The 26,675-nt window shown below is 41.5% G+C and overlaps 1 protein-coding gene across 6 annotated transcripts in view; it reads right to left on the bottom strand.

Moving 5' to 3' along the window:
* Positions 1–495: 495 nt before the first annotated feature.
* ptpn3 (protein tyrosine phosphatase non-receptor type 3) overlaps positions 496–26,675 on the bottom strand; it is a 92,811-nt gene continuing 66,631 nt past the window's right edge. For 5 of the 6 annotated variants that reach the window (XM_061915650.1, XM_061915649.1, XM_061915653.1 and 2 more), the window contains 4 exons: positions 25,857–25,985; positions 14,212–14,357; positions 13,988–14,123; positions 496–1,046 (listed from right to left, as the gene is read on the bottom strand). In XM_061915650.1, coding sequence (XP_061771634.1) covers positions 972–1,046; positions 13,988–14,123; positions 14,212–14,357; positions 25,857–25,985 — 486 coding nt within the window. In that variant the 3' untranslated portion in view covers positions 496–971. The remainder of the gene's footprint in view (positions 1,047–13,987; positions 14,124–14,211; positions 14,358–25,856; positions 25,986–26,675) is intronic. The other variant, XM_061915652.1, reaches the window with a different exon arrangement.

Raw genomic sequence — 26,675 nt, 5'->3', positions numbered from 1 at the left:
CCAGCTTTACAATACTTAGATAGAAAACTGACAAAATAATTGAAAAGTCATAAAAATTAAAGCAACATTGTTAATATTAAAAATAATTATTTTATCATTTTAATCTGAAAATTGATATTTAAAAAATATATAATTTGCAAAAAAAAGATTTTATTTATTTATGAAAACCGATTCATGAAAACTATGAATATATTTGGAGTCTGACTAAATTAAAATAGCAATTTTGATGTGAAGCAAATTTTTTTGCGCATGCATGAAGAACAAACCCTTTCTTATAAAAATAAGCCCTCTGGGTCTTAAAGGGTCGACCGCTTTTGCCAGCATAACATTTTTATGTCAGCAAAAGCAGTCAACCATGTGTGTCGACATCGACTTAAGCAGGTACTTTTTAGTCCTACCAAGAACATGGTGGACTGAGACTTGATGTCAGTATAATGATTAGTTTAGAAGAGAGTTCCTTCTAATGTACCATTAATACAAGAGTAGAGGAAGGTGTACAAATTAGTGTTGATTTTATTATGAGAATAATTTAAATGAAAAGGGGCTGCCGCGCCACAGTAACCCACACAGCATCTTCTGTAGTTCTACCAAAACACACACTTAACCTACATATTATATTAGAACAATCCCCTCTTCTGTCTGTTGCGTTACACACTTTTAACAAGTTAATTTCTGAGCTTAGAAGCTTCCATCTTGTTTGTTTGTCATCTCCTGTACTGTACAAGCTTGTTGCAGAATCTAATAAGGCAGACCAGTGTAACGATTCAAAATGTCCTATTTGATCTTGGCTACATAGCTCACATCCAGCTGTGCTTTGGACGCTACATCATTCTCATACAGACTGTGCCAGGGGCCCCGCAGGCACGACAGAGGTTAATCTCTTGTGGTGCTTGTCAGCCCCCTCAGTGGGAGTCGTTTGAGTGGAAGTTATGAGGCTCAATTTCCTCCGGTGCTGTTTTCTGATTTTGGGTCTACGAGGTCGTAGATGCCCCTCGCTTTTCTTTGTAGACTCGCAGGATGGCCTCACAAACAAACTGGTACTGGCACTGGAACAGAGCAAAAGGAGACATTAAGACACAGGAGACTCAGCAGCAATATGTTTAAACACACTCCATTGTTGTCGTCAAAAACTTTTAATGCGTTTTGCTTGAATGAGCTGCCAGCTAGCTTCTCTTTAGTGCAGTGACTCTCAAACTGTGCTACATGTACCACTTGTCAGAGTCGTGTATAGAGACAGTATGGGCAACTCGGTTTCAAAGTTGGCCTCAAAATGGCGCCCTGTAGTCACGTGGGGGGCTTTTGACCAATCAGAGAGAGTATGGCCAGAAGATCTCCTAAATGATAGTTCAAAAGCCCCTCGCGTGAAGGCAGATAGCAATTTTGGGCCAACTTTGAAACGGAGTTGGCCATACACTGCACCACGAGTGACATCACAATTGTCAGTTGAAACCGATTCTTGCAATGTATTATTTGGGATAATAATTATAATGAAACTTTTTCAAAACAGGTTAAAGGTTTAAAAACGTCCTTTTGAATGCATTAAGATGACCTAAAAACCAACTAATCCTCGCCCTCATAGTGACAGGACGAGGAATAGCTAAACCTGCTTCACTACACCCAACATCCACTGTAATGATACAAAGTACAAGAGCATATCTATTCGATACTACTATGATTACTTCAAAAATGTTTAGCATTACAAAATCTTCTTTCGTTTTTTTAAAGTTTATAAACTTAGGAAGTACGTCGCTGGATACATTAGTACTTTGAATGTGACCAATGTACAATCCTGTAACTACTTGGTATCGGATTGATACCCAAATTTGTGGTATCATCCAAAACTAATGTAAAATATCACACAACAGGAGAAAGAGTGATTATTACATTTTAACGAAAGTGTAGACAGAACATGTTAAAACAGAAAGTAACTAGATATTAACTAGGGGTGTGAGAAAAAATCGATTCGAATACGAATCGCGATTGTCATGTTGTGCGATCCAGAATCGATTCTTATTTTTAAAATGTTTTTTAATTTTTATTTTTTTTAATCAATCCAACAAAACAATACACAAAAATACCATAACAACGCAAACCAATTCCAAAACCAAACCTGACCCAGCAACACTCAGAACTGCAATAAACAGAGCAATTGAAAGGAGACACAAACATGACACAGAACAAACCAAAAGTAGTGCAACAAAAATTATTATCAACAACAGTATCAACATTAGTTATAATTTTAGCATAGTAGTGATTAAAAATCCCTCATTGACATTATCATTAGACATTTATTAAAAAAAAAGAAAAAAGAAAAAAAAAAGAACAATAGTGTCGCTCGCAGTGGCTTACACTTCCATCGCATCTCATAAGCTTGACAACACACTCTGTCCAATGTTTTCACAAAGATAAAATAAGTCATATTTTTGGTTCGTTTAATGGTTAAAACAAATTTACATTGTTACAATCAGTTGATAAAACATTGTCCTTTACAATTATAAAAGCTTTTTAAAAAAATCTACTGCTCTGCTAGCATGTCAGCGGACTGGGGTAGATCCTGCTGAAATCCTATGTATTGAATGAATACAGAAACATTTTGAATTGGAAAAATATCGTTTTTGAATCGGGAATCGCTTTGAATCGAAAAAAATCGATATACAAACCTCGTTTCCATATGAGTTGGGAAATTGTGTTAGATGTAAATATAAATGGAATACAATGATTTGCAAATCCTTTTCAACCCATATTCAGTTGAATGCACTACAAAGACAGGATATTTGATGTTCCAACTCATAAACTTAATTTATTTTTGCAAATAATAATTAACTTAGAATTTCATGGCTGCAACATGTGGCAAAGTAGTTGGAAAAGGGCATGTTCACCACTGTGTTACATCACATTTTCTTTTAACAACACTCAATAAATGTTTGGGAACTGAGGAAACTCTTTGTTGAAGCTTTGAAAGTGGAATTCTTTACCATTCTTGCTTGTACAGCTTAAGTTGTTCAACAGTCCGGCTTCATAATGCGCCACACATTTTCGATGAGAGACATGTCTGGACTGCAGGCGGGCCAGGAAAGCCAGCAAAACATTTTTTTAATACGAATGCACACTGTTGTAACACGTGGCTTGGCATTGTTTTGCTGAAATAAGCAGGAGCGTCCATGATAACGTCGCTTGGATGACAACATATGTCGCTCCAAAACCTGTATGGACCCTTCAGCAGTAATGGTGCCTTCACAGATGTGTAAGTTACCCATGCCTTGGGCACTAATACACCCCAATACCATCACAGATGCTGGCTTTTGAACTTTGCGCCTATAACAATCCGGATGGTTATTTTCCTCTTTGTTCCGGAGGACACCACGTCTACAGTTTCCAAATATAATTTGAAATGTGAACTCGTTCAGACCACAGAACACTCCTCCACTTTGCATCAGTCCATCTTAGATGAGCTCGGGCCCAGCAAAGCCGGCGGCGTTCCTTGGTGTTGTTGATAAATGGCTTTCGCTTTGCATAGTAGAGTTTTAACTTGCACTTACAGATGTAGCGACCAACTGTAGTTACTGACAGTGGTTTTATGAAGTGTTCCTGAGCCCATGTGGTGATATCTTTTACACACTGATATCGGTTTTTGATGCAGTACCGCCTGAGGGTTCAAAGGTTCGTAACATCATCGCTTACGTGCAGTGATTTCTCCAGATTTTCTGAACCTTTTGATGATTTTACCGACAGTAGATGGTAACATCCCTAAATTCCTTGCAATAGCTCATTGAGAAATGTTGTTCTAAAACTGTTCGACAATTTGCTTACAAATTGGTGACCCTCGCCCCATCCTTGTTTGTGAATGACTTAGCATTTCATGGAAGCTGCTTTTATACCCAATCATGGCACCCAACTGTTCCCAATTAGCCTGCCACCTGTGGGATGTTCCATATAATTGTTTGATGAGCATTCCTCAACTTTATCAGAATTTATTGGCATCAAATTCTAAAGTTAATGATTATTTGCAAAAAAAAAAAAAGTTTATCAGTTAACATCTAATATGTTGTCTTTGTAGCATATTCAACTGAATATGGGTTGAAAATGATTTGCAAATCATTGTATTCCATTTATATTTGCATCTAACACAATTTCCCAACTCATAAGGGTTTGTATAATCGAATCGTGACCCCAAGAATCGATATTGAATCGAATCGTGGGACACCCAAAGATTCGCAGCCCTAATGTTAACAGTAAATGAACAAGTAGATTATAAATTCATTTTCTACCTCTTGTCCTTAATAATTTTGACAAACTAACAGAATGGAAAATGACACAATATGTAACTGCATACGTCAGCAGCAAAATTAGGAGCCTTTGTTTGCTACCTACTACTAAAAGACGAGTTGTCTTGTATGTTCACTATTTTATTTAAAACAAACTTGCAATAAGAAACAGATGTTTAATGCACTGTAAGGTTTTTTTGTTAAAATAAAGCCAATAATGCTATTTTTTTGGTCCCCATTATTTCAAAAAAATAATCGAAAAGTATTGATATACTTTTTGGTACTGGTACCAAAACACTAATCCCTACTGTATACACGCCCACAACAACAAAACAGGCTTCACTTTACATATTTAAGTTTTTTTGTACATTTAAAATGACATGTAATGGTGGTGCTTTGGTCCATATTTTGCAAAGATTATGTTTAACAGACCATCTTAAAGCCGCTTTCTGACCGCCTCTTCAGGATGCGACGGTTTGTGGGCGGTCCTATTGTATTTATTTACCGAAGCCCTCCACCAGCTTAACCCTCCTTTGACTGTGTCTTCTCCCTGTCAGCCATGTTGTAGATTTTAGCACTTTTACATGGCGTCTACTAACAGATATAAGTTAGAACTGTACTTTACTTTGTATTAGGAATGACAACAGTGTACATGTACAAGCCAGAACTGTTTTACAAATATCTCTGCCACGTCTACATGGTTTGAATTTAACATTTTTGGGAGTTATGGAGTTACGCGGATCCCAAACACACAAAAACAAGTGCCAACAGGTAAAAAAAACTTGGATTTGCATAATAGGTCCTCTTTAAAATAAAAAATGATTTAAAATAAAAAATAATTTTGACAGCATCGTGATGCTGTCAAAATGTGAGTGTATTGTTAGCACTGTATTTCAATGCTTAGCTCCTTATTGTTATGTGGTTTTATGTGATATATGGCCTGTATTACATTGACCAAGTGTAGTGTTATAGTGGTAGATGTTTTAAAAAAAAAAAAGTTAAAAGCGTGCACAATGTTGCTGAGACAAGCATGGACAAACACAGCTCATTAGCAATAAAGATACATACACACAAAATGGCGAGTTGACAGTAGGGCTTATTAAAAGTATGTTTTAACGGTCTAAATTTCAGCACCGATGCTAGATGCTTTTGGACGTTACACTTCCAATACACTATATGAGATGTCGCTAAAACAGTTGAAATATACTATAATATGGGACATTTAAGCTGTGGAAAATTCAGACAAACCCAAAACGAACGGAAGCCAGTCAATTATTAAAACACATTCAAAATTATTTGTGTTCAAATATTCATTCTTCATTATTTCTTAGAATGAACACACACACAGCGCTAGACATTTCCTGGTTCGATCATAAACCAATTGATTCAGTGACGGCAATAAAAAAGAAACTAGTCTCCTTATTAAAATAATTAGAATGCTTATCTAGTGATAATTTAATACTTGAATTGATGACTCGGTTAATTCAATGTCTTTATCCGCCTCCTGGGAGTCTTTTTTACTGTGGGAGTTTTCCACAACAATAGTGATGGAAAGTGTTTTTAGAAGCATTCATTTGCATAATATATATCAGCAAGGAGAAGCTCAAGGGAGTGGATCACCTTTCAATAATAAGGGTGATAATGGTTGAAGCAGCACATTAAAAGCTGCTTTCTGGCAGGCATAGAAACTCTCATATAAAGCCTCCCTTGCCTTGACAACCGTTTTGAATGTTTCAAATGAGCAGTAGACTAAAGTTTTCATGACGGCAACTGGTAAGAGTTGCCATTTTGACAGAAGAACTTCAATTAATGATACCCTCTATTTGCAAACTTTTCGGTTTACAAACATTTAGATTGCGCCAAATGTGTAAACCATGTCTCTGTGTACCAACGCTTCATTCGTTCATTTTGTGAGCTGCTGGAAGCCTTAGGGCGTTGTCATTTTAATAACATCACTTCCTGTGCAGTAGGGTATACACGGCGCGTGGCTATTTAGGAGAGGCGCAGCCCCCTACGTACAAGTTTTCCAGTGTCAATAAATCGCCATATGCATGCTTCAGCAGCATTCACGCTTTTCGCCACATTTAGCGGCTATGTGCATTTGTACCATAACGGAATGAAAAGAAGGAGGTTATTTATCTTGTGTGTGTATCAGTGTCTTTGACTCTCTGTGCAGCGACGCTGCGCCACTACCCTCACAGTGCAACTAGTTAGCATATAGCAGCTAACTTGGAAAAAATGGTCACCAAACCAAATGCCACCACACCAACGTGGGAATATTTCAGTTGAAACCTTTGGAACAAGATGAGACTATCAACACAGAGAAGACAGTTTGCCAAATGTGTACTACAAGCCAGGTCAGTGTGAACAAAACAGTGCAAAATGGTACACGCTCACAAAATGTGGTTAAATACATCTCCAAATACATGCTGCTATTTAATACTGTTACAGAACTAGCAAAAAGTGCTGTCAAGTTGTCATGTCATGTCATGTCGGTGTTCCTCACTCGAATTCTGCCAAACTTAATTTTGTTTTGCATATGACCTAAATACATCTGTTTAAACTGTAGTGTTGATATTGTTACTTTGCACTTTGGTTTAAGAAGGTCATAACTTGATTGTCTGTTAATGTACAACTCTACCTACATGTTCAATATTGAAGTGCAATTTTGTTTGTAAATAGTTTATTTAGCTGTTTATCTACTGTTATGGTTGTGTATATTTGACACCCTTCTCCCCATCTCCCCCTTAAGATATTATATTTATTTTGGTTGTCATTTTTATTCAAGTGCAAAATTTTGCTAACGACAAAGTTTATTTTATTCTTATTTGCTTGTATTATTCAACTTGGAGATTCAAACAATTTCATTCCAGTTACAATGTTAAAATACAGGATGTATACAAGTGTATTGCATTTCAAAGTATATACATGCATTATTATTATTATGTATTATTACATCAATTGTTAATTTAGTCTCAAAAAATTATGGCAATAATATGGTTTATCGACAATAATTTGCAGGTCAATATATCGTTGAGCAAAATTTGTTATTTACCCAGGCCAAACCCTATGTCACATTCTGCTTACGCAGTCCATTACTCAGGAGCCACTTCTCAGTGGTTCAGCGTGCGTTCCTTTTTTCGCCATTCACCAAGTTTTGCTTACTCAATTTGTGTTGAAAAAGCCAACAAACCAGCATAGAAAGAAAAAGGGAATCGCTGTAGACTAAAACTTAGTGGAGAGAGTAAAACCCCGGAAAAGAAGACAGAGCATAAACAAACCGCCCCTACTCCCCGTCCCCTCCTCTCTCTGCCTTGTCTAAGGTAAAAATTATTATTTTAAACTTTTAAAAATGTTTTATTGTAGCAAAATGTGTGTATGCGTGTTGACAGTTGACCTTGCCGTTGTTGTGTGGTTTTGATAATGAAGAGATTGTCGATCCATTAGTACTTTGATGGGAGACCGCTTGGGAATACCAGGTGCTGTAAACTTTTTCTACCTACTCAGTGGCCTCGTGTTTTAAGTGTCCGCCCTGAGATTGGTAGGTTGTGAGTTCAAACCCCGGCCGAGTCATAACAAAGACTATAAAAATGGGGCCCATTACCTCCCTGCTTGGCACTCAGCATCAAGGGTTGGAATTGGGGGTTAAATCACCAAAATGATTCCCGGGCGCAGCCACCGCTGCTGCTAACTGCTCCCCTCACCCCCCAGGGGGAGATCAAGGGGATGGGTCAAATGCAGAGAACAAATTTCACCACACCTAGTGTGTGTGTGACAATCATTGGTACTTAAATAAATGATAAATGGGTTGTACTTGTATAGCGCTTTTCTACCTTCAAGGTACTCAAAGCGCTTTGACACTGCTTCCACATTTACCCATTCACACACTGATGGAGGGAGCTGCCATGCAAGGCGCTAACCAGTAACCATCAGGAGCAAGGGTGAAGTGTCTTGCTCAGGACACAACGGACGTGACGAGGTTGGTACTAGGTGGGGATTGAACCAGGGACCCTCGGGTTGCGCACGGCAACTCTCCCACTGCGCCACGTCGTCCCTACTTTAACTTTATTACCCCTTTGTTTGATAGATATATATATATATATATATATATATGTATATATATATATATATATATATATACACATACATACAAACCCGATTTCCATATGAGTTGAGAAATTGTGTCAGATGTAAATATAAACGGAATACAATGATTTGCAAATCCTTTTCAACCCATATTCAATTGAATGCAATACAAAGGCAAGATATTTGATGTTCAAACTCATAAACTACATTTTTTTTTGCAAATAATAATTAACTTAGAATTTCATGGCTGCAACACGTGCCAAAGTAGTTGGGAAAGGGCATGTTCACTACTGTGTTACATCACCTTTTCTTTTAACAACACTCAATAAACGTTTGGGAACTGAGGAAACTAATTGTTGAACCTTTGAAAGTGGAATTCGTTTTTATGTAGAGTTTCAGTTGTTCAACAGTCCGGGGTCTCCGCTGTCGTATTTTTTCGCTTCATAATGCGCCACACATTTTCGATGGGAGACAGGTCTGGACTGCAGGCGGGCCAGGAAAGTACCCCCACTCTTTTTTTACAAAGCCACGCTGTTGTAACACGTGCTGAATGTGGCTTGGCATTGTCTTGCTGAAATAAGCAGGGGCGTCCATAAAAAGACAGCGCTTAGATGGCAGCATATGTTGTTCCAAAACCTGTATGTACCTTTCACCATTGATGGTGTCTTCACAGATGTGTAAGTTACCCATGTCTTGGGCACTAATGCACCCCCGTACCATCACAGATGCTGGCTTTTGAATTTTGCGTCAATAACAGTCTGAATGGTTTGCTTCCCCTTTGGTCCGGATGACACAATGTCGAATATTTCCAAAACCAATTTGAAATGTGGACTCGTCAGACCACAGACCACTTTTCCACTTTGCATCAGTCCATCTTATATGATCTCGGGCCCAGAGAAACCAGCGGCGTTTCTGTATGTTGTTGATAAATGGCTTTCGCTTTGCATAGTAGAGCTTTAACTTGCACTTTCAGATGTAGCGACAAACTGTATTTAGTGACAGTGATTTTCTGAAGTGTTCCTGAGCCCATGTGGTGATATCCTTTAGAGATTGATGTCGGTTTTTGATACAGTGCCGTCCGAGGGATCGAAGGTCACGGTCATTCAATATTGGTTTCCGGCCATGCCGCTTATGTGGAGTGATTTCTCCAGATTCTGTGAACCTTTTGTTGATATCATGGACCGTAGATGTTGAAATCCCTAAATTTCTTGCAGTTGCAATTTGAGAAACGTTGTTCTTAAACTGTTTGACTATTTGCTCACGCAGTTGTGGACAAAGGGGTGTACTTCGCCCCATCCTTTCTTGTGAAAGAGCGAGCATTTTTTGGGAAGCTGTTTTGTACCCAATCATGGCACCCACCTGTTCCCAATTAGCCTGCACACCTGTGGGATGTTCCAAATAAGTGTTGGATGAGCATTCCTCAAGTCAGTGTTTATTGCCACTTTTCTAAAGTTAATGATTATTTGAAAAAAAAGAAATGTTTATCAGTTTGAAAAACAAATATGTTGTCTTTGTAGCATATTCAACTGAATATGGGTTGAAAATGATTAGCAAATCATTGTATTCCGTTTATATTTACATCTAACACAATTTCCCAACTCATATGGAAACGGGGTTTGTGTATATATATATATATATATATATATATATATATATATATATATATATATATATATATAAATATATATATATGTGTGTGTATATATATATATATATATGTGTATATATATATATATATATGTGTATATATATATATATACATATATATATATATATATATATATACATATATATATATATATATATACATATACATATATATATATATATATATATATATATATATATATATATATATATATATATATATATATATATATATATATATATATATGTGAGTTTTCCTTGCCCTTATGTCGGCCTACCGAGGATGTCGTAGTGGTTTGTGTTGTGGTTTGTGCAGCCCTTTGAGACACTAGTGATTTAGGGCTATATAAGTAAACATTGCTTGATTGATATACATATATATACAGTAGGGTAAAAAAGTATTTATTCAGCCACCGATTGTGCAAGTTCTCCCACTTAAAATGATGACAGAGGTCTGTAATTTTCATCATAGGTACACTTCTACTGTGAGAGACAGAATGTGGGAAAAAAAAAATCCACGAATTCACATTGTAGGAATTTTGAAGAATGTATTTGTAAATTATGGTGGAAATAAGTATTTGGTCATTTCAAACAAGGAAGATCTCTGGCTCTCACAGACCTGTAACTTCTTCTTTAAGAAGCTCTTCTGTCCTCCACTCGTTACCTGTATTAATGGAACCTGTTTGAACTCGTTATCTGTATGAAAGACACCTGTCTACAGCCTCAAACAGTCAGACTTCAAACTCCACTATGACCAAGACCAAAGAGCTGTCAAAGGAAACCAGGAAAATAATTGGAGACCTGCACCCGACTGGGAAGAGTGAATCTACAATAGGCAAGCAGCTTGGTGGGAGCAATCATCAGAAAATGGAAGACATACAAGACCACTGATAATCTCCCTCGATCTGGGGCTCCATGCAAGATCTCATCCCGTGGGGTCAAAATGATCATGAGAACGGTGAGCAAAAATCCCAGAACCACACCTGGTGAATGACCTGCAGAGAGCTGGGACCAAAGTAACAAAGGTTACCGTCAGTAACACACTACGTCGACAGGGAATCAAATCATGCAGTGCCAGACGTGTCCCCATGCTTAAGCCAGTGCATCTCCAGGCCCATCTGAAGTTTGCCAGAGAGCACATGGATGATACAGCAGAGGATTGGGAGAATGTCATGTAGTCAGATGAAACCAAAATAGAACTTTTTGGTATAAACTCAACTCGTCGTGTTTGGAGAAAGAAGAATACTGAGTTGCATCCCAAGAACACCACACCTACTGTGAAGCATGGGGGTGGAAACATCATGCTTTGGGGCTGTTTTTCTACTAAGGGGATAGGATGACTGATCCGTGTTAAGGAAAGAATGAATGGGGCCATGTATCGTGAGATTTTGAGCCAAAACCTCCTTCCATCAGTTAGAGCTTTGAAGATGAAACGTGGCTGGGTCTTCCAGCATGACAATGATCCTAAATACACCGCCTGGGCAACAAAGGAGTGGCTCCGCTCCGTAAGAAGCATTTGAAAGTCCTGGAGTGGCCTAGCCAGTCTCCAGACCTCAACCCCATAGAAAATCTGTGGAGGGAGTTGAAAGTCTGTGTTGCTCGGCAACAACCCCAAAACATCACTGCTTTCGAGAAGATCTGCATAGAGGAATGGGCCAAAATACCAGCTACTGTGTGAGCAAACCTGGTGAAGACCTATAGTAATCGTTTGACCTCTGTTATTTTTGTTATTGGCCAAATACTTATTTTCCACCGTAATTTACAAATAAGTTCTTTAAAATTCCTACAATGTGAATTCCTGGATTCATTTTTCACATTCTGTCTCTCACAGTTGAAGTGTACCTATGATAAAAATTACAGACTTCTGTCATCATTTTAAGTGGGAGAACTTGCACAATCAGTGGCTGAATACTTTTTTGCCCCAATGTATGTATGTATATATATATATATATATATATATATATATATTTATATATATATATATATATATATATATATGTATATATATATATATATATACATATATACACACACACACACAAACACAAACCCCGTATATATATGAGTTGGGAAATTGTGTTGGATGTAAATATAAACGGAATACAATGATTTGCAAATCCTTTTCAACCCATGTTCAATTTAATGCACTACAAAGACAAGATATTTGATGTTAAAAATCTAACTTTTTTTTTTTTTTCAAATAATAATTAACTTATAATTTCATGGCTGCAACATGTGCCAAAGTAGTTGGGAAAGGGCATGTTCACCACTGTATTACATCACCTTTTCTTTTAACAACACTTAATAAACGTTTGGGAACTGAGGAAACTAATTGTTGAAGCTTTGAAAGTGGAATTCTTTACCATTCTTGCTTGATGTGCAGCTTAAGTTGTTCAACAGTCCGGGGTCTTGTTGTCGTATTTTACGCTTTATAATGCGCCACATATTTTCGATGGGAAACATTTCTGGACTGCAGGCGGGCCAGGAAAGTACCCGCACTCTTTTACTACGAAGCCAAGCTGTTGTAACACGTGGTTTGGCATTGTTTTGCGGAAATAAGCAGGGGCGTCCATGATAACGTTGCTTGGATGACAACATATCTTGCTCCAAAACCTGTATGGACCATTCAGCATTAATGGGGCCTTCAGGGATGTGTAATTTACCCATGCTTTGGGAACTAATACACCTCCATACCATCACAAATGCTGGCTTTTGAACTTTGCGCCTATAACAATCCGGATGGTTATTTTCGTCTTTGTTCCAGAAGACACTACGTCCACAGTTTCCATCATAATTTTAAATGTGGACTCGTCAAACCACAAAACACTCCTCCACTTTGCATCAGTCCATCTTAGATGAGCTCAGGCCAAGCGAAGACGGCGGCATTCCTGGGTGTTATTGATAAATAGCTTTCGCTTTGCATAGTAGAGTTTTAACTTGCACTTACAGATGTAGCGACCAACTGTAGTTACTGACAGTGGTTTTATGAAGTGTTCCTGAGCCCATGTGGTGATATGCTTTATACACGGATGTCGGTTTTTGATGCAGTACCGCCTGAAGGATCAAATGTCAGTAATATCATTGCTTACGTGCAGTGATTTCTCCAGATTTTCTGAACCTTTTGATGATTTTACGGACCGTAGATGGTAAAATCCCTAAATTCCTTGCATACTGTTCACCACTGTATGAGAAATGTTGTTCTAAAACTGTTCGACAATTTGCTTACAAATTGGTGACCCTCGCCCCATCCTTGTTTGTGAATTACTTAGCATTTCATGGAAGCTGCTTTTATACTCAATCATGGCACCCACCTGTTCCCAATTAGCCTGCACACCTGTGGGATGTTCTAAATAAGTGTTTGATGAGCATTCCTCAACTTTATCAGTATTTATTGCCACCTTTCCCAACTTCTTTGTCACGTGTTGTTGGCATCAAATTGTAATGTTAATGATTATTTGCAAAAAAAGAAATGTTTATGAGTTTTAACATCACATATGTTGTGTTTGTAGTATATTCAAATGAATTTGGGTTGAAAATGATTTGCAAATCATTGTATTCCGTTTATATTTACATCTAACACAAATTACCAACTCATATGGAAACGGGGTTTGTATATATACACACACACACGCTTATACATATATACATTAATATACATATATAATACATATACATATATGTACATACAGTACATACACACACGATTATATATATACGACCGACATCAATATTGTATCAAGACACTCCTACTAACTTGTCTCTTGGTCGTCTCGGTTTACCAAAGAGTGTGTAAGTGACCGGAGGAAATGCTCTGACTGGTCTTCATGTATAAAGCTCCAAACCATGAACACTGTATGAAACAACTAAACTTTTTCGTACTTAAATTGGGTCAATACATTAATTTACACCCATTACGTCCAATGGAAAATATATAATATGGAAATCAATATATATAATATAATACAAACTAGTGTACGCTCCAAAAGTACCGTGGTCTGAATCATCATGGCTCGCTGATCTCTCAGTGTTTTAACAATTTCCAGTGGGAACACCGGCTGCCCCCGATCCAGCAGCGTCAGAGCAGTCTCCATGGTGATCAGAACACCTGTCCGTCCAATCCCGGCGCTAGAAAAGCAGAGCAAATGTCCACATGAGTGAACAAAACTGGCTTCACAGCAGCGGGCCGGTGTGTTTCAATTAGTACAAGTATCACCTGCAGTGCACCATGAGAGGCTCTTCGGCTCGTCTCCTATCCCTGGCTGAGTTGACGAATAGCAGGAAGTCGGTAGGGTCATCGGGTACACCGTGGTCGGGCCATGCCACGTACTGCAGGTGTGTGACTGCACGCTCCTCACCCCGCTGAATGGCCACACGAAAAAATTATATAATTGGAGTATGTTTAATGATCCTACAACCTCTGATACATACTCAAACAGGAAGGGAATCTCTGTAGAGCAGATGTTGTATTCATCAACTCCATTAGTGCTTTCAATTTGTACCACTATTTGGCTATGTACTTTTTTTGTTAAGTTTTGTACCAGTATAAAAAATTTATGTAAAAAATTATGTTCAATAAATTGATTGGTCTGATTCCTCCATCTCGGATAGCATAAACATGTGATGTACATCAAGGCCACTTTTTGAAGCACGTTGGAAAAAGACCAAATCATTATCGATGTTATGTTATTATATTCCCTAAGCTTAAACTAGTTAATGTCCGATTATGATCTAATCATTTGTGTTACATGGGTTAAAAGCTGCAACAGAATTCCTTTAGGTGTCTTGTCAAAAACAGTGCCATCCTATGTATTGAGGTGTCAAAGTCAAAGCCGGCGAAAGTTTAGAAAAATTTTATCAATAACGTCAACAAATCATGCAATCATCACTCCAGCAATTAATCACAATAAATATAGCATTAATCACACAGTTTATATTGACTGCACATGTTCCTTTAACGAAGTGCAGGTTGTTACACTATATTGCCAAAAGTGTTTGGCCACCCATCCAAATGATCAGAATCAGTTGTCCTAATCACTTGGCCCGGCCACACGTGTATAATATCAAGCACCTAGGCATGGAGACAGTTTCTACAAACATTTGTGAAAGAATGGGCCGCTCTCAGGAGCTCAGTGATTTTCAGCATGAACCTCCATGATTTTCTCACTGTATCCCATTGGGTTGAGTTTCTTCTTGCCCTAATGTGGGATCTTAGCAGGATGTCGTTGTGGCTTGTGCAGCCCTTTGAGACACTTGTGATTTAGGGCTATATAATTAATTGAATGATTGAACTGTCATAGGATGTGCAGCAAATCCAGTCAGGAAATTTCCTTGCTCCTAAATATTCCAAAGTCAACTGTTGGCTTTATTATAAGAAAATGGAAGAGTTTGGGAACAACAGCAACTTAGCCACGAAGTAGTAGGCCACGTAAACTAACTGAGAGGGGTCAGCAGATGCTGAAGCGCATAGTGCAAAGAGGTCGCCGACATGCAACAGAGCTCCAAACTTCATATGACCTTCCAATTAGCCCACGTATAGTACGCAGAGAGCTTCATGGAATGGGTTTTCATGGCAGAACAACTGTATCTAAGCCATACATCACAAAGTCCAATGCAAAGTGTCGGATGCAGTGGTGTAAAGCACTTCGCCACTGGACTCTAGAGCAGTGGAGACGCGTTCTCCTGAGTGACGATTTACGCATTTCCATCTGGCAATCTGATGGACGAGTTTGGGTTTAGAGGTTGCCAGGAGAACGGTACATTTCGGACTGCATTGTGCCGAGTGTGAAATTTGGTGGGGGAGGAATTACTGTGCGGGGTTGTTATTCAGGAGTTGGGTGTGGCCCCTAATTCCAGTGAAAGGAACTTTGAATGCTCCAGGATACCAACACATTTTGGACAATTCCATGCTCCCAACCTTGTGGGAACAATTTGGAGTGAGCCACTTTCTCTTCCCACATGACTGTGCACCAGTGCACAAAGCAAGGTCCATAAAGACATGAATGACAGAGTCTGATGTGGATGAACTTGACTGGCCTGCAGAGTCCTGACCTGAACCCGATAGAACACCTTTGGGATGAATTAGATCGGAGACAGAGCCAGGCCTCCTCGACCAACATCAGTGTGTGACCTCTCACCAATGCGATTTTGGAAGAATGGTGGAAGATTCCTATAAACACACTCCACAACCTTGTGTACAGCCTTCCCAGAAGAGATGAAGCTGTAATTGCTGCAAAAGGTGTACAGACATCATATTAAACCTTGTGGGTTAGGAATGAAATATCACTTCAAGTTCATATGTGAGTCAAGGCAGGTGGCCAAATACTTTTGGCAATATAGTGTATATATGGTCAGTGATAAATCATGAGGTAATGTGAATTATGCGGGTATAATCTGTTATTAATCATGGTTAAATCAAATTGAAAAGTGATTAATCGGATTATAAAAAGGAACCTCTAGAGGGAGGTGGCCAGCGCTGCCTGCAGGAGCGGAGGTCACCGCCTCTGTCCATGGTGCTGAGGACAGAGCACCATCAGACGGGGGCGTGGAAGTGCCGATGGCGAGACACAACTGAACAGGTAATTAGCTCTCCCAGGTGGTACGAGTTATCTTATCACCTGTTGTCCTTAACAGTAGCAGCCGGGAACAGCGGAGAAAAAAAAGGATTGGGAGTGACTGCATAGTCACGACCTGCTGAAAAGTATTTTGAATGATCTTGTCAAAAACATTAAAACTTTGTCAACTTTGCGCGCCTGTCTGTGGTGACGTGTATATCAGTGGAACCACTAGGCAGCGACTATTACATCTGGCGCCCAAGAAAAAAGAAAAAGGACAATATCTACACCGAGCCCAATAGCGGTACTTGGGCAGCTCATAGCCGAGGTCTCTACTTCAAACTATCGGCAGATTGAGGCTATGCAGGAGCAAATAGCGCAGCAGAGCCAAATACTGCGAGCGCTGACGGAGAGGACCAGAGCGGCAACACCTGCGGCGGCGAAGCCAACATTGGCGGCCATAGGATGGCGAGACGGAGGACCCGCAGAACTTCATGGACATGTTCGAGGTGACAATAGGAGCATGCGAGTGGCCGGAAGAGGAGTGGGCGGTACGGCTATTGCCGCTGCTAGCTGGAGAGGCGCAGCGAGCGGCACACAGCTTGCCACCAGAGTCCTGGGTGAATAACCGGGACATGAGGGGAGCGGTACAGGACCGGACGGGAGGATCGAAGGAGGACCACAGGCGCCGGCTGCGGACAGTGCGGCTGGGCCAGGAGGAGCAGCCTTTTGCTCTGGGACAGCAGTTGAGGGACCTGGCAACGCGCTGGCTGCAACCGGGACAGGTCAATGACATTTTGGAACAAATAATCTTGGAAGAACTTTTGGAGGTAATCCCGGCGCGGACGTCTGCGTGGGTGCGCTACCATCGGCCTCAGGATCTGGCAGTGGCAGTGGTGTTGACAGAGGATCACCTGGCGGTCCACCGCGGGAGGAGGAGGGAAGAGAAAGTTGTGGAAGCAGCAAAGCCTCCAATCCCGGCGCCGTGCAGGATGCGTGCGCTCCCGGCCGAGGGATCCCAGCCGCGGCCGTGAAACAACCCCATTGGGCTTTCTTCCCCTCAGGTCCCGGCCGCTGCCGACGCTGTGTGTCCCCTGCAAATAGCTCCTCGAATGCCTGGGCAGGTGTGCTGGAGGTGTGGGCAGCTCGGACACCTGCAGCGGGAATGTCCATCCATAGAAGTGGGGCAGGTGATAAGAGTTGTCGACCCTTCAGTGCCCTTCCCCGGGCCAGGGGAAACGTATTATGTACCGGTAAGGATAAAGGTAGTACACACCGGGCGATGGTGGATTCGGCTGCGAATAGTCTATGATTCACTAAAATCTGGTTCGACCCAGGGCGTTGAGAAAGGTTACATGGGTGCCGGTGGAAATTTTTTTCAAGGGGGAAAAGCATAATGTGAAGGTGGCTGTAAGTCCGCGCCTAACGCACCCCGTAATCTTGGGAGCCAATTGGCCGGAGTTTAACGGGTTAGTAGAGCAATGCGCAGGGGTGCATACACGACCATTAGGGAAAGGGGATAGCCGTGCTGTTCTCAGCGGCGACGCAAGGATATCCAACGTTGCCGGGGGAGGGGGGGAAGGGGATTCGGCGGGACTTCGCAAGAGTTCTCTAGTTCCCCAATGGCGCCCCATAGATGATTTTCCACTCGAGCAGTCTCGAGATGACACTCTGCGCACGCTGGGACCAAGTATCAATTGATGGAAAGCTGGTTCGCCCGGGGATAGCCCGGGGTTTCCCTCACTTTGCATTGATTAGGGACAGATTATACAGAGTGAGTCGTGACACTCAGACAACAGAAGAAATCACCCAATTACAGGTGCCAAAAAGCTGTCGGGAAATTATTTTCCAGGCGGAGCAGTACCGCTGCACTCCATCTCTGCAAAGAGTGTCGCGCAGGCGCTGTTTTAAGTTATCTCCGGAGACGGAATCCCGAAAGAGATTCTGACTGACCAGGGCACGTCCTTTATGTCACGCACGTTAAAGGAGCTGTACGGATTATTCGGGATCAAATCCATTCGCACCAGCGTTTACCACCCGCAGACTGATGGGCTGGAAGAGCGGCTGAAGAGAACCTTGAAATCAATGATCCAGATGTTTGTACACAAGGACAAACCATATTGGCATAAATGGTTGGATCCCCTTTTATTTGCAGTGCGGGAGGTTCCTCAGGCCTCCACGGGGTTTTCCCCATTTGAACTGTTGTTCGGCAGGGGCAGGGCGCTGGACCTAGTTAAAGAAAGCTGGGAGGAAGGTCCAAGCCCCAGTAAAAATGAATTTCAATACTTCATGGACTTGAGAGCAAAACTCCACACATTGGGGCACTTGTGACGTGAGGATTTGCTTCGAGCCCAAGAACGTCAACAACGCCTGTATAACAAGGGGACGCAACTCAGACAATTTTCACCGGGAGAGAAAGTACTTGTATTACTCCCAACGTCCAGCTCCAAATTACTCACCAAGTGGCAAGGACCCGTTGTGGTCACGCGACGAGTCGGTGACGTGGATTACGAGGTCAAGCGGTCTGACTGGGGCGGGGCAACACAAATATACCACCTCAACCTCCTAAAAGAATGGAGGGAGGCAGAGCCTTTCTCCATGATAACGGTGATAGCGGAGAGCGAGGAGCTGGGTCCGGAGGTTCCCCATTCCCCCGGCCCTTCCCCTCCCGAAAAGGTGAGAAAAGCACTTTGTGAGGAGCCGGTACTGCACATGCCTGATTTTTCCCTCCAATTTTGTTTGCAGGCAGACGCGTCCGGCAGAGGGCTGGGAGCTGTTTAATCCCAATAGAGGGGGGGGACAGCGACCACCCCGTCCTGTACATCAGCAGGAAACTGTCAGACCGGGAAACCCAATATAGAACGGTGGAGAGGGAGTGCCTCGTGATCCGGTGGGCGGTCGGTGCCGTCCGGTACTACCTGCTGGGACGCACGTTCAGCCTCTGCTTGGACCACAAACCCCTCCAATGGCTCCACCGCGTGAAAGATGCCAACGTGCGGATCACCGGTTGGTATCTCGCTTTACAACCCTACCATTTTAGAGTGATCCATAGGCCAGGGGGACATATGGTCACGGCGGACTTCCTTTCCCGCTCTCATGCGGGCAGGGGAGTAGGCGCGGCCGGATGATGTCCCGGCCTAAACTGGCGGTGGAGGTATGTGGAGGGAGGTGTGGCCGGCGCTGCCTGCAGGAGCGGAGGTCACCGCCTCTGTCCATGGAGCTGAGGACAGAGCACCATCAGATGGGGGCATGGCAGTGCCGACGGCAAGACACAGCTGAACAGGTGAGTAGATCTCCCAGGGGGTACGAGTTATCTAATCACCTGTTGTCTTTAACAGTAGCGGCCGGGAACAGCGGACAAAAAAAGAATTGAGAGTAACTGCAAAGCCCCAACCTGCTGAAAATCATTTTTGAATGATCTTGTCAAAAACATTAAAACTTTGTCAAGTTTGCACGCCTGTCTGTGGTGACGTGTGTATCAGTGGAACCGCTAGGCAGCGACTCCTACAGAACCATTGGACAGAACTAAAAAATTTAATACAATTGTATATCAGCTTTATTATTATGTAATAACAAATACTATCTTGCATACATTCAAAACTTTTATTTTCATTGAAAAATATAATCAAATGTAAAAATCAAATGCATTAGCAACTGTGAAGTAATATCATGAGGCAAATCCTTATACATTTATATGCATAAATTATTCACTGTAATAAATGGGCAGCCATAACTGAGATGTGGCCCCTAATAAAAACGAGCTTAACATACACCCCTGTATTAAATGATAAGTAAGAGTTCTCTTGAAATGATGAAAAATGGAATGCACTGCTTGGTTGCAACCAGCGGGGTGCTGTTAATTCATTCTTAACAGGTTTTCATGTTATACACCTACAACATGATATCTTAACTTTTATGACAAGTTGAGCTGTACCCACGTAGACCTCCACTTCTAAAAAAAAAATACAAAAAGGGGCCAGCTGCTTTGGCCTGCTCAGCTTGAGCGGGCGTGGCTGCTTGGGCAAGCTAGGCTGAAGCGGGCTGGAGCGAGCTTGGACTCCATTTCCAGCTCAATGAGCACGTTCCTACACCACTAGTTCATCCATTCAGCAGTGTAATCCTCCGAAGAGTCCTTAGAAGCTTGAAGAGTGGATGCCGCCCCTGCTGGTGTAAAGGTAGGAGGCGCCCTTGCATGAGGAAGAGCTGGTGATGGAGCGAGCTGTGGATCCCCAGCTGCACAGTTACAAGCACTACCCCCCACCCCAGGAAGCGAACACCAGATGCGGTCAGTCATTACACGGAGGGGCGTTTAACCTCTTTGACTTAGTAGGACCAGAGACCAAAGGTGAGTGGGCTTTAGATAGCCGGTCTGCTGAAACAGGAAGTGTATGAGCTTTAGTCGTAGGGGGCGGAGCTTGCCTATTAGGGGGTGGAGCTTGCATATGGGGAGGCATGGACTGGCTGGTTACATTAGCCTTATAAAAATGTCCCAATTGTCAGCAGCCTTTGACTTAATGTCCTCAAGTGAAGGCTGCCTTGCAGACAAGGCTGAGGAAAAAGTGACTTAATAACTTGTGAGGTCATTAAAGCGCACCTGCGGCGTGACGTCATTGCGCTGTGACGGGTTAGCATCCTGGCTAACAGCCCACAACAAGGAAAGCTTGCGAACATGATGAATGGGCTTACCAAACTGCAGCGGGGAGGGGGGAGAGTCTATCTGTACTATGTTTTGATCCGTGGATGGAATTTGTGGAGTCTGGCTGGTGAGTTGAAGCCGCTGAGGAGGGCTTCTGCCTCCATCAACCCGCACAGCATTGCAATGTGTTGTGGTCCCTAGGACGACTGTATCAATCAGGATCAGCGTATCATCGGGACCCAACATCGTCTCGTTCTCCTCTGGAAAATGACTAAGGCTTTCCGCCTCCATCACTTTCAACACCCGCCAAGTCCATACCTCCATTTCCTACATGCTGCAGTCCTGGGCGTTGCTTTCTGTGGGGAAACTTTGTGCTGTTACGTCTTGAACGCATGGTTGCGGTGGTTGTGTCCCCAAGATGCAGAAAAGACGGCAGGAAAGCAGCATGCAGGTAAGATGCATATTTATTCTCAATAAGCGAGGACAAAAAACACGAAAAGGCCGACGTACCGTTGGCATGGAAAACTGCAGCAAAGCCTAATGCAGGAACAAGCAAAGACTATTATTGGCAAGTAGGAGAAACCAAAAGCCAAACTGTCGCATGAAGCGAGCGGGACTGCCAGGCAGATTGTGGCACAAGGCAGGAATAAATAGCTCTCAGATTAGTGATCGGGAGCAGGTGAGTGTCCCGACCACGAATCCGAGGCAGGTGATGAAACTCTGCACCCATGGCAACTAAGAAAACAAACAAGGGTGATAAATGGGCAGCTAAAAACATGACCCGGCAACGGATCATGACAGGACCTCAGTTTTTTTATGCCTCAATTTTTGGGATGGTACGATGGGAAACACTCCTAAATTCAAAAAAGAACTCCAAGGAGAGTATCAAGGTTGCGTTCGTGTGGATACTGCCTACTATTTTTGCCGTTATCGCTAACAAGACTCTCTTTTATCTGTTTCATTCATTACTTACATGTAATTTCTGCATGTGAAACTTAAATTTTTCTCTATGGAATGTGTTTTGCGTTTATATTTTTAGGTGCCTGGAACAGATTATTTGAATTTACATTATTTCTTATGAGAATAATTGATTTTTTTTTTTTTTTTAACAATAGGTTTTTTGTTTAACCTTACGCAATGGATTACCAAATAACCCAAGTTCCACTGTATCCTTACACACAGACAGTGCTCGGCCCCTGTTACGGCTCTGATAGAGCTTTCAAAAAGAGGATACTTCCTTGTCTGCACAGTTCAAATAGTGACAGGGAGACAATACAGTAAAATGGCAGAATTTACCGGGAGTGTGGAAGGCACTAAACAAGGCTGATACTTTGTCAGGATTCAGAGACAGTCAGCCAGACAAGATTTGACAAAATAATGCTTGCGTGACAAAACAAAGAGCAAGAGGGTGCTTTGGAAAAACCAGAGCGACGGCCCATGTGACACTGAGGTGACATCAGGAAGTGCCGGATGATGATACCGTGATGGGATGAAGGCAGAAAAACAGGTTGACTGGAGAGGAACATAGAAGAGCTGAGTTGAGTGTTTTTAACGGGCGTGTGGCCTGTGACTTCATGCAGAGATTAACCAGCACCGCCAGGGGAACAGATGGGCTCACACACACAGGAGTATTTGTGCATGCATGTGCGCGCATCCATACTTCATGCCTCGCTGAACATTGTGGTGATACGCTGAAGTGCTCATTTAACATGGAAAGTCTGATCAGATTACATGACCAAGTCCGCAGCATGTAAACACACCTGTGTTCTGTCCTCTACATCAAAAAGCTTGCTGTGTACACGGGCATCACGGCAGCAGCCAGCACCACACGGAAGTGACCGTGCGTTGGCTGCTTGTAAAGTCCCGTGGCGAGCTCTGCCATGGGACATATGTCACCAACTAGGTGGCAAACCATGACTGCCATGTCAACTGTCATTGTTTGCTCACACGGCTACGAAATGTGGAATTAGAGGGCCAGCGGATCCGATAAAGTGGTGTAAACAGAAGCACAGTCGAGTGAATACCCCTCCGCATTTCCGAGCATCAATGGAAAATGCACTGTGGCCTTCAGGTGTTTCACTTAGTATGAGTCACTGCCTGTATATGTCACTAAATTATTATGTAAAGATTAGACAGCCAGTGTTATTCAATGACATTTAACATACTACTATAGGGGGACCAAGAATCAGCATGCAATACACTTGTGTTCTGCGTGTGCAATAAATCTGGGTGTTGCACCCAAAAGTTCAGCTCAAGTTTAATCTGAAATTCACCCCATCCTGTAACCATGGCAACCTTATAAAAAGCCCAACTGTTTAAGATGTAGACAAATGCATGCAGCAAGCACTGCTAACTGGAAACTGCAAAGGCACATAATGCACTTGAAGGTGACTAACAATGGATTTGCAGGCCACCCTGCAGTGGTAGAAACTTTTTTCCATTTACCCAAAATCAACTGGCTTGACCCAACGGACAACTGTCCATCGAGTAAGTCATTATAATATTGATCATGATACATGCAGCACATCATGCTTGTTAGTAGAGCTACATACACTGTTTAGCTTGCTGTGTACAAACAGAACATGAAATCTGGGCTAATAATTTACAGATACTGCAATATGATTATTAATGTTTTTCAGTCCGTAAAGATTGGTGTCCTATGGCAATATGTTTTGCATTACGAATTCAAAAGCGATTCAGCTGCTGGCAGAAAAGCATGCCGTCGCAAGATGATGTGTTACTAAACTAGATAAACACTTCCTCAGTATTTGCACTTACACTAACAATAACAATGTCTACCAAGCATTAAATTGATTATTCTTAGGCCACACATCGTTGAACTTGCACTTACCCATCTTATGCAAGTAATTCGACTTTGCTGTGGGCTTTCGCTAAGTTTTCTCTGCTTCTGTGCTATCTTGTAATAACACATTACTGCACGTGCACAGCACACAAGGTGGTGCAATTAATTAATCCCGACTGGGCAGCACAGGTAGCCTACTTTGATTCCGTTTCCGAGAATATAGCATCCTCAAAAATTTAAAAATTTAAAAGCAGGACTGAAGTTTAGACATGTTTTAAATAAAAGTAACATAAATAGATTTATCAGATTTTTCAAAATCATATTTAAGACATTTTATGAGATTTTAGGACAATGTTATACATTTTAAGGCCTTCAATTCAAATAGTTGGTTTAAAGACTTAACATCCCACGGATACCATGTGCAAGAGGGTTCACTCTTTGCATCAGTCTCAGCACTGAGGCTCATTTGGTCTATAGTGGAATGAAACAAACAGAGTGAACCTGCTTGTCAGTCATCCACTGTCTTAGTTTCTGTAGGTGGAGGCGAGTTCGCTAGCATACACGCTGAGGAGTTCACCCTCGTAAACACTAGGTACCGTCATAGTAATTATCCGGATCACCACCAAAATCAGTTCAATTGTTCCTAGTACAGTTTGTGACATTTACTAAAAGTTACATCAACATCAGCCCAAAACTTTTTGAGTTATTTTGCTAACTAAAAAACAGACGATCAGAGAGACAAACAAACCCCGACGACTCCTGAGGTCATGCTTGCCAACCCTCCCGGATTTTACGGGAGACTCACAAAATTCAGCGCCTCTCCCGAAAACCTCCCAGGACAAATTTTATCCCGAAAATCTCCCGAAATTCAGGCAGAGTGGAAGGCCACGCCCCCTCCAGCTCCATGAGAACTTTAATCAGCAATGTTGTGACCCTCTTAAACAGGACAATAGTGCCATCTACTGTACATTGAATAGAATAGAATGTAAATATATTCTACACATATTCTACATTTAAGTGCAGTCAAGGAACATGCATTAGGGAGTCTGTTCTGAAGCCCATAGTAAAGAGACATTACTTCATCACGTCACCTGGTTATTGAGTCCAACCCAACATATTACACTGTCGACGAGCAAATTCCAGAACGATTGGAAACAAGAATTTCAGTTTATCCAGGAGAGTTCGAAGGGGAAGGGGTATGTTGCCTGTAAATTTTGTAGAACAGACTTCTCCATTGAACACGGCGGCCATGAACGGTTAGCGAAGCACAAAGCGTCCGCAGCACAGCATCGTTCACAACCCAGTCACCTCGCAAAATGGAAACCCGATGGTGCTGAGACAATACATATACATACATATATATATACACATATACATACACATACATATATATATACATACATATATATATATACATACGTACATATATATATATACATACATACATATATATACATATACATACATATATACACATATATATATATATATATATATATACATATACATACATACATATATATATACATATACATACATATATATACATGTACATACATATATATATATACATATATATATACATATATATATAAATATATATACATATATATATGAAATACTCGAGTTGGTGAATTATACTCCTCCCCTCTTAATCACGTCCCCACGTCAACCACGCTTCCGCCCCACCCCCGACCATTCTAAATATCAGCATCAGCGTTGTCATTTTTAGACAACATACTTCCAATATACTATTGTGGGAGCTTTGATCCTTATTTTAAATTGCTGAATAATTCTCATGAGTGAACTTTATTATAACAAAAGACAAGGCCCAAAATACTGATTTAAACAATTAATTTGTACAGTACCTTAATGTGCGTGAGGGTGAAGTGCCGCGTCACGTAGGCCAGGTTACATTCCTCCGAGTGACACTTCAACCGCATGTGTCCGTAATCCTTCACTTCGGGTGGATGCGGCCAGTATTGGTGGCACTTCGTCTGGAAAAAAGCAATAAGCAAAAAAAATTTAAAAAATGGTACATTAGCTGTGATTCATCAGTCAGGATACATTTTCTTTGCTCTTGAAATCAAACTGGTGTACATTTGCAGACAAGGGATGAGGGGGCATTCATCAGGAAGAGGATGTGAAGTGATTGCCAATGTGTGCCAGTGTGTGGGAGAGCCTCAAGAAGAGAAAATGTCAAGGCACTTGACCAAGATCAGAAAAACTATCAATTAATGGGAGCTTCGGGTTACCAAGCAACAGGCAAGCAGTGACAAAGAGCGCTACATTCAAAGATGTTGACCTTGATCATCATGCTTCTCCATACTTTTTAAATTCCTTATCTATGCCTTTTACCATAAATAGTGATGTTTAAATGTGTAAAGGATTACAAATAAATCATTAAAAAAAGTATTGTAGAGAGTGGCCGCTGAGCAGTGATGGTGTAGGACGTGTTTTGCAGTGGCTTTACAGTAATGTGACATTTTATATATTTTAATAGCACATTTTGTCAGCTTTGGCCGTTTTTATCGAAGTACATTGTAGTCATTTGTTTTGCACAAATTATTGTTTCCACTCGCTTGTGAACTCTGGGATGTTTGTCTGACGGAAATCCGACAGTGAACCAGGCCGCAAGCCTCAGGCCTCTTCGGAGACTGACTCCCCAAAAAGCTCTGACGCTGATT

This window comes from Nerophis ophidion, linkage group LG11, assembly GCF_033978795.1.
Source record: "Nerophis ophidion isolate RoL-2023_Sa linkage group LG11, RoL_Noph_v1.0, whole genome shotgun sequence".
In the NCBI taxonomy this organism is placed as follows: domain Eukaryota; kingdom Metazoa; phylum Chordata; class Actinopteri; order Syngnathiformes; family Syngnathidae; genus Nerophis; species Nerophis ophidion.
This window is presented reverse-complemented; position numbering and strand designations above follow the sequence as displayed.